At 42.0% G+C, this 9,577-nt stretch overlaps 1 protein-coding gene across 1 annotated transcript in view; it reads right to left on the reverse strand.

The window, feature by feature from the left end:
* ache (acetylcholinesterase) overlaps positions 1-9,577 on the reverse strand; it is a 186,972-nt gene that overhangs the window by 60,467 nt on the left and 116,928 nt on the right. The window contains exons 3-6 of the mRNA XM_037674723.1: positions 6,595-6,818; positions 6,229-6,489; positions 1,130-1,352; positions 787-1,032 (exon numbers count right to left, since the gene is read on the reverse strand). Coding sequence (XP_037530651.1) covers positions 787-1,032; positions 1,130-1,352; positions 6,229-6,489; positions 6,595-6,818 — 954 coding nt within the window. The remainder of the gene's footprint in view (positions 1-786; positions 1,033-1,129; positions 1,353-6,228; positions 6,490-6,594; positions 6,819-9,577) is intronic.

Here is a 9,577-nt window from a genome sequence, read left to right on the forward strand (position 1 = left end):
TGTATGTATGTATGTATGTGTGAGTTATAAACCTTGGAAAAGAATAGTCTTGCACAACTTTTTCCGTGTTGCCACTCTTGAATCAATGAGGCTTCACTTTTACCATATCCAATATGGTGGCGACGTCAACGTACGATTCAGCGCCCAATGAGGAATCAACATATATTTGTCTATCAGTAGGTCCTCATGACTCATCGAGACTACCTCATTGGTTCATTGTGGTTGACTGCTGGTCACATGGCCTCAGGGTGGAATTATGGGTAAAAAAAATAGTGTTCATTGTTAATTATTTCGGTTAGCCGTTTAGCATTGTTCTTTTAGTGATTAGTCTGTTCTTGTTAGCCTAGCTTACGTGTTCATTATTTGTTAAGTTTGAGTTAGGCCATTCAGTAGAGTAACCATGAGCTCATGAAGACCTGTGTGGTTCACTCTTGTCTGTGTATGTTGAAAAGAAAAATAAAAGTCTGTGAAACTTCCATCTGGTAGCTGATTTTTGATCTACAACAAGAGCTGCACATCTCCCTCAGTAGCTGTGTGCTGCTACTCAACGTGAACACCCACAACTTATACACAAGCACGGCTTATACACTAGCATGTCTTATATACTGTATATACGTTTTTTATTTTTATTTCTTTTTTGTTTTTTGTGCACGGCTTATATTTGGGTGTGCTCTATACACCGGCAATTACGGTATATTCGAAGCAAGGAAACTTCTAAATTCCACGTTGTAAAGCAGAACAACAAAATGACAACAAATGCCCAACTACCTAGAAATACCATCTCACCTTGTGAGTTTCCTGCAGTATTCATCACCCCAAACCCAGAACTTCCCACATTGGCCTTCAGGGCATGGTGTTGGGAGTAAGTGCGAGCAAAGTGGGCCAGCGGGCAGATCACATTATGGTCCCCCACAATGTCATCCATGGCATCACGATTCTTCACCCCATTATTTTCATCCATCCAGTCGGTGTATTGCAACACCACAGCCTCTACGCCAATATCGTTAGCATGCGGTACACTCATTCGGACGCCTAGCAGAGTCAGAAGGTTATGGCATAAACCTGTGGTTCATTTCAACAACATAGACAGGACGTCTTTCCTCTGAGTTTCCATGTGTGAGCACTTTACCTTCCAGGAAGTCATCTTTAGAAATGAGGCTCTCATTATCCTTGCTAAATCCTGGTGCTCCGTACAACAGGAAGTAGGAACCTTCATCTTGGTTGACCCCAAGAAGAATCTGAGTGTCTTTGAAATTGCCAGCATTCAACATGGCCTCAGGAGTGTCAGGCAGAACCTCACCATCCACAACAGGTACAAACGAAAACCGGAAAAGAGCCGGCCACGGCAGAACCTGATTGGGATTAAGAAAACAAAAGAAAAGTGCATCCATGAGTTGACATGTCTTCTTCCTTTCATTAAGATCAAGTCTAGAATAAGAAAAGTGAGTGAGTTTGGACCCAGAGAACAACTTGATTTACATGCGAGAAGTCTCACAGTAACCGTCCTTTGATTCCACTAAACATAGAATAACTCAGGGACACCAATGGTCAAACAGCTGTCACTAGTGGCTGAAAGGGCTCCCAGTCAATCAGTCTGAACCTGGTTATTCTGGTTTTGATAAACAGACTGGAGACAAAAAGAAAAGCAGCAGCTTTATAGGGTCATATATGTGGGGGCTACATCAAAACCATCAGCATCTCCAAAACCCATTTTACTTACAGGCCTCAGCATGAATGTTTTGTCCCAGGGAAAACTCCTAATTGTCTACAGAGGTGATCAGGTCTTTAGTTGTTCTCAGGTCTAGACTGGTCCACAGTAGTTCAAGGTTCGAGGTTCTTTATTGTCATTCGCATCACATGTGGTACATGAGGTGGAACAAAATTGTGTACTCAAGGTCCCAGTCACACCCAAAAATAGCAAAAATATAAAGTTTAAACAAAGAAACAGTATACAAGGATCTAAGATATACGCTAAACACTAATAATGTAATAAAATATGGTGTATTAAACAGCAGCCTGAACATGAGTCTGTTGTGGGCAGATGGGTATGAATATAACAGCTTAAAGGCAAGAAATCAGCAGCATAGATAATCAGCAGCACAGATAAAGTGACATATCACCAATTAAAGTGTCATTACTGTCTTTGGTGATTAAATGATCAGGTGTATACTTTTTCTCAGGTCCACACTGGTCCACAGCAGTGATCAGGTCTTTAGTTGGCCTCAGGTCCAGACTGGTTGACATGATTTTAATTCTCTCATGACAAATTCCCTCATTTCTCACCATTTCAGTCATGGCATCAATGGAGGAGGAGGAAGAGATTGCTTGCCTCTTGGGGGGGAGGGGGGAGAAGGCCATTAAACCAGATCAGGGATAAAGAAGGGGAATTTAATACATTGGTGTCGCATACAAAACAGTCTGTCGCCGGGCAATTTATTGTGCGACACAGAGTACGTGTATGCAGTCGTAAAAATTCAGCTTTGCACGGATATGCCCTGTGGGCGTCCGCTTCGACTCTAATCCAGTACGCACGGACCTCCGCGGACCCACGTACGCGGGAGTATACTGGAGCCTTAAGATGCTCAGGTCCAAAAACTAAATCATCAGTCTTGTCTGTGTTCAAAAGTAGAAAATTTAGGGTCATCCAAGTTTTATGTCTTTAAGACATGCTTCTAGTCTAAGTAACTGATTGGATTCATTGGGTTTTATGGACAAATATAATTGTGTGTCATCAGCATGAGAATGAAAATGTATCCCATGCTGTATAATAACATTCCTTAATGGAAGCATATACACGGTAAAGAGTACTGGTCCGAGCACTGAACCTTGAGGAACTCCATAACCAACTTTGGTGTATGATGAAGATTTATTATTTACATTTACAAACTGGAATCTATCAGATAGATGTGATTTAAACCAATTTAGAACCATTCTTGCAATTACAATATCATATTCAATATCATATTCAAGCCTCTGTAGTAAAATATTATGATTAACTATCAAATGCAGCACTGAGGTCTAACAGGACCAGTGTAGACACCAGCTGTCAGAGGCCATGAGAATATGATTAATGACTTTCACCAGTGCAGATTCAGTGCTGTGGTGAGCTCTAAACCCTGATCGAAACTTTTCAAACAGATTATTTCTTTGCAGATGATCACGTAACTGACCAGCAAATATTTTCTCTAGAATTTTTTAGATGAAAATTAGATTAGATATAGGTCTGTAACTGGCTAGGCTTACTGAATCAAGGTTATGTTTCTTAAGTAAATGTTTAATTACTAAACAGTTGTCCTATATGGGTGTGCACCTGAATGACAACCTCATCTGGGGCAACAACACTACCAGTTCGATAAAGAAGGCACATCAGAGACTCTACTTCCTCAGGCAGCTGAGGCGAGCTGGTCTGGGAAGCTCAGTCCTCAGTGTACCAAATTTCATGCTTCTACGACAAATTAAGGTTAATACGGAGGGTATTTTGAAAATTTCCAGGTGGTGCTCTTGAGCCGTTTCTCTTGCAATTATTGCGGCACTCTTAAAATACGTAATTTTTCAGCAGTCCTGATGCGTCCGCCAAATTTAGTGAGTTTTGGGATATGTTAAGGCCCCCAAAAGGCCAATTCATTTGACGGAAAAATTCCTCGGGTCTATTGAACTGAGCGATTACGATAGGCCTCCGCAGCGCTTCGCTGCTCGGGCCTAATTAACATGGCATTACAGTGGTTATTCTGGTTAGATATTCATGAGTCTAACAGCCTCAGAGTATAAGCTATTCCTCAGTCTAGTGTTTCTACACTTCATGCTCCTCAACCTCCTGCCTGAGGGGAGCGGGGCAAAACGTGTGTGTGTGTTGGTTGAGTGGGGTCCTTCATGATGCAGGTGGTCCTCTTCCTGCATCTGGAGGTCTAAATGTCTATGTGGTGGGGAGGCTGACTCCAACAGACTTCTGTGCAGCCTTCACCATTTTCTACAAAGCTTTCCTCTCTCCAGCAGACCAGCTCCCGTGCCACACATTGATGCTGGAGCACAGGATGCTCTGCACTGCACTTGTCCAATTCCCCAAGACGCACAGAAAACCCTCTGGCACCAACGTTGTACGATAAACAGGAAGGCAGCTATTGTGGAATGCCGTCTCAAATTTCACACCTTTTTGGCGGTTTACAGCCTCCGCATTTGAACAAACTCTTCCTAGAGATTTCGCTCAATCGGTTTCAAACTTGGCTATTTTGGTCAAAAGGCATGGGGGATGAAAATGTATCTAAACGGTTCGTTTCGGAGCATGATGAAGGGGCGGGGCCAGAACTCAAAGTTTGACATCTCGCCATGAAAAACGAAACGCTAATAGCTCCTACATGAAAACAGTCTGAAACATCAAACCTTCAGTGATTGATCCACATCTGGTCCCCTGCAAGACTAAATGGTCAAATAATGACATAACTTAAGCCACGCCCCCTGAGAACAGGAAGTGTAAAGTTTTACATTGAATGGTCCCTATCTGACCCCTGTGAACTAATCAGCATGATAGTGTGTCCAGTGACCAAAGACATGTTGGTGTTACTTGCTTTCCAACACTGACAGTTTTGGGTGGAGCATATGGGCGGCATGGCATGGCGAAGAAAGACATAACGCCGTCGCCATACGTTTGGCTCTAAAGTGCACAGATTTGAGCCGAGGTGCACCAAAATCAGTTGGATCGATCATTATCCACCCCTTGAATGCTGATTATCCATGCTGCTAAGTTCTTACCCAAAAGCTGCTATATTCATACCCATCTGCTTACAACAGACTCATGTTCAGGCTGCTGTTTAATACACCGTATTATATTATATTATTGTTTAGCATATATCTTAGATCCTTACATCATGTTTATTATTTTACACTTCATATTTTTGTTATTTTTGGTTGTAACTTGAACCTTGGGTACACAATTCCATTCCACCTCATGTACCACAAGTGATGCGAATGACAAAGTCACCTTGAACCTCGACACAAAGGAGATGTTTGACACACACTGAATCACTCTGCTTCAGAACTGCAGGTTCTGCTCTGCCTCTTTGGTTCTGATGGACCGGATTAATTTCTGAAACTCACCTCTGAAGGGGACATGGATGCTTGTGATTTATGAACCGTTCAGAGTTGTATTCACTTACAACGTTGTCACACTACAGACAGTCTTACAGTGTCAGTGTATGATAAAAGTTTAGCGCTTTAGAGTTAGTTTCTGCTATTTTTTATTTTTATTTTTAGCAATATCCATCCATCCATCCATCCATTATCTTTACCCGTTTATTCCATTTTGGGTCACGGGGGTCGCTGGTGCCCATGTCCAGCAATCACTGTGCGAGTGGCGGGGTACACCCTGGACGGGTCGCAAGTCCATCACAGAGCCACATAGAGACAAACGAGACAAACAACCATTCACTCTCTCACTCACACCTAGGGACAATTTAGAGTTACCAATCAGCCTAACATGCATGTTTTTGGTCTGTGGGAGGAAACCGGAGTACCCGGAGAAAACCCACGCATGCACGGAGAGAACATGCAAACTCCACCCAGAAGGCCCCTGGACCGGGGTTTGAACCAGGGACCTGTTCGCTGAGAGGCAGCAGCTCTACCAGTTGCGCCACCGTGCTGCCCTATATTTTTAGCAATATCATTTGTTTCTATTTTTTAATATCTTGGGATTAGGTTTATGCAAGTAAGACTTAAATATAGGGTTGAGTTATGCTACTTGTGTTTTAATTTGATCGGTTCCCCTGTGTTCCTCTGTGCCATCAGCCACTCTTTCCTCAGCTTGTCTGTTTTTACATTTGTGCCCCGTTCACTTCCACACATGTCCCAGCTGTTATTTTGCTCTGGTGTCTCCACTTCATCAGCCTCAGTCCATTTATTGTCCATTTCCTCTTTTCCATCAGCGGTGCATGTTTGGTTTACATGCAGTTTTTTCCTAGTGTATTCTCATGAAGATGTTTGTTTTGTTAGTTTTGCTGTCACATCAGCAGTTTGTTTTTGTTTACAAATAAGTTTAGCTCTTTTTATCGAAGCCCCTCTCATGTTGGTCTGCATCCTTGGGCCAAGCATAACACAACAGCAACAGTAGAAGCTGCTTTTCAAGATGCATCTTTGACAGTAGTAAGTGAAACACCCGATATGTTGTGACATTTTCTGTTAGTCAAACCAGTCTTTAAAAGTCTGTATGACAGGAGGGAAAGAATTAAACACATTTACCCGCCATTCTTGGTCAATGAGTTCTTGTGGACTTTTATTGCGTAGACAGTCTACCAGCTCGGTGTCGTTGCCTCCGTAACAATCTGTAAGTTTGGCGAGAAGTGTAGCCCGTCTTCTGGCTTCAGCAGGGCTGACTGAAGCCCAGGGACAGTTGGGGACCCCACTCTGGAGGATGGCCCTGGTGAACAAAGGCCTGCTGTCTGGAGCCAAAAGGTGAAATCCTACTGAGGCAGCACCTGCACTCTCTCCAAAGATGGTCACCTGTTTCAAAGAAAAAAGGAAAAGACAAGAGTGAGACCTGATTAAAAACTGTCTGTCTGTAATAACTGCATAAAAGCAACTCGATTAATGCAGAAAAGACTAAACCTGTTTGGAATTTCCACCAAATAAATGGATATTGTCTTGCACCCACTGCAGCGCCAATCTTTGGTCCAACAGACCCACGTTCCCAGGAGCTTCAGAGGAGCCGTGCAGCGCCAGAAAGCCAAAAGCACCAATCCGGTAGTTCATAGAAACTACAATGACTGTCTCAGTGTGGGCAAGGTAGCGGCCATCATACACATCCAGTGAAGAAGAACCGCTGTAGAACCCTGTAAATGTTAAATGGCATGGGTTAATAGCAGGTCATATTTTCTAAACTTCAATAAACTGTTTACAAAAGTTTAAACTGTAAACGCTACACAAATCTAGAAAATACAAATAAATATTGTACTTTCCGGTCTATAAGTTGCTACTTTGTTCACAGGCTTTGAACCCCGCCGCTTACACAATGCTGCGGCTAATTTATGGATTTTTTTTTTGACAGGCTAACAAGCTTCCTGCCATCAAAAACATTTAGTGTCGTCACACTCTGGCGCACACATAGTTGCCCAATACACGTCTCTCGAGGGGTGGGTTCTCGTGACTTTATTTTACTGTATAACACAGACAGACAAGGTAGTGGAGTTGGGGTGAGATTCCCCTGCACAGTTTTCCTGAATCCCCACTCCCCGTTCTCTCCTCCCCTCTGTTTCATTGGTTCGACTGTGACCTGTTTGGTAATTTTATTGGTCAGATTTTTTTAAACATTTATTTTTACAGATAGTCTTGGGGTGGGTCCTTGTGACTCAATGAGACAACTTCATTGGTTCATTGTGGTTGACTGCCAGTCACATGGCCTCAGAGAAGAATTATGGGTAAAATTTATGTTCATTGTTAATCATTTCAGTTAGCTGCGTATCGTTGTTCTTTTAGTGATTAGTCTGTTCTTAGTTTATGTGTTCATTATGTGTTAGTGTTAGGTCATTCAGTAGAGTAACCATGAGTGAGGGAGGTACCGTATTTTCCACCGTACACGTCGCTCCACCCTATAAGTTGCATCAGTCCATATTTGTCTAATAAAGTGGACAAATCCATAAATATGTTGCTTCGCCGTATACGTCGTACTTATTATGCGTCAACGCTGACGCATCGCGTTTGTTATGCGTCACCGCTGACAACCCAGAAATGTGCGCCGAACCTGGAAATGTGGGCCGGTGTTGTGCCAAAAATCGATGGGCTGCCAAATGGCGGCTGTGAGAGCATGCATGGGAAGACTTTTACAATAATTTAACAAGATTAACACTTAAAAACAATTATTTGTTTGCTCAAAATTATAGTAAAGGTGTGTCTCAATCTAACATTTGCTTAATAAATGCGCTTTGACGGTCAAATCAGCTGTATTTCAAAAGCCGATACGTTGAAGTAAATGCGTGCACGCGACAAGTCGCTGTACAAATTTAACAAGATAAACATCTAAACAATGATTTGTTTGCTCGAAATTATAGCAAAGGTGTGTCTCAGTGTAACGTTTGCTTAATAAATGCACTTTAATGGTCAAATTAGCTGCATTTCAAAAATAGTTTCACTGCCTCGGTGCTCCCGGGAGCACGCAGACAGGGAGAAAAAAAAAGGAGGAACGCTGCTCGTGTAATTGAAATTTAACAAGAAAAGCACCTAAACAATTATTTGTTTCCTCGAAATTATAGCAGCGGTGTGTCTCAGCCTAACGTTTGCTTAATAGATGCACTTTAATGGTCAAATCAGCTGTATTTCGCTGGGGTGGTGCAACTGGTTTGACGGTTGGTCCAAGCAGCGAGCAGAATGAAGGTGGGGAAACTATGGCAAGCAGACTGAGTCATTAATAGCTGGTGAAGATTCTCAGTCATCCAGGACATAGTAAATAAAAAATAAAAAAAATTAAGAAAAATACAATAAAGTATAAAGTGTTTTTGTCTTGAACTTTTTTGAATTTGTCATTATAGCCACGTTTACCTATTACATGATACAACGGCACGCCTTAATGCTACTAACACTCTGCTGCCATATAATGGCTGAAAGTGGTACTGCTCAATTTTTTTTTCCATCAGAATGAATGAAAACATTCATATCTCAGCTAAAAATTTGCTTATAATTATGGGGAAAAAAATCCAAAAATATGTTGCTTCGGCTTATAAATTGCAGGGCATGTAAATTATGAAAAAAAGTGTGACTTACAAGCTGAAAAATACAGTAGTTGTCACGAAGACCTGTGGCGTTCACTCTGTCTGCATGTTGAACAGCAAGATATTCTATAAAACATGATCTGGTGGTCGATTCTGGATGTACAACAAGAGCTGCACATCTCTCTCAGTAGCTGTGTGCTGCCACTCATTACAATGTGAACACATGCAGCTTATATATGTACAAAACTGTGTTTTTATTTAAATTCAGTGTGTGTGGCTTATATTCGGGTGCACTCTGTAGACCGTAATTGTGGTACATAACATAATGCCTTTTAGATCTTTCTATTAATTATCAATGGTCAAGGTGTTTGTGGCTCAAGGGAAGGGTAAATTATGAACACGACCAGGGATGGAAATTAGCACCCGCCACTGGCCAAATGCAGGTAAATGTTTGAAGTGACGTGTAAATTTGAACAAGGCAACAGCCACTGTGGCAGGTTTGCAATTTGAAAAAAAAAATAATAATAATTTGTTCATCCAAAAAAGTTCAATCTGGTCCTCTGGACATTCAAAAAAACAAAACAAAGCAAAAAAAATCTAGAAACGTTTTGTCTCTCATCCAAGAGACTTCCTCAGTCTGAGGTGCTGTTTTCAGCTCAGTCTCTTAAATAGCACCTTCTCAGAGTGGATCAAGAAGTTTGCTGCTGACAACCAAAACCAGCTGATCACATGTTCAAGAAGGACCATCAGCCTAACAATGGGTCATTAACACACTGATGGCTGTTTACTGTTCACAGAGGGCTGAGTGATACTAGCAATCACAGCATTGTAAGAGGGGGACAGTTGAACCCGGAGGCCTCCACCCCTGTTTAATGATGGACGATTTC

The sequence above is a fragment of the Nematolebias whitei genome, chromosome 1, assembly GCF_014905685.2.
Source record: "Nematolebias whitei isolate Nwh7 chromosome 1, NemWhi1, whole genome shotgun sequence".
In the NCBI taxonomy this organism is placed as follows: Eukaryota; Metazoa; Chordata; class Actinopteri; order Cyprinodontiformes; family Rivulidae; genus Nematolebias; species Nematolebias whitei.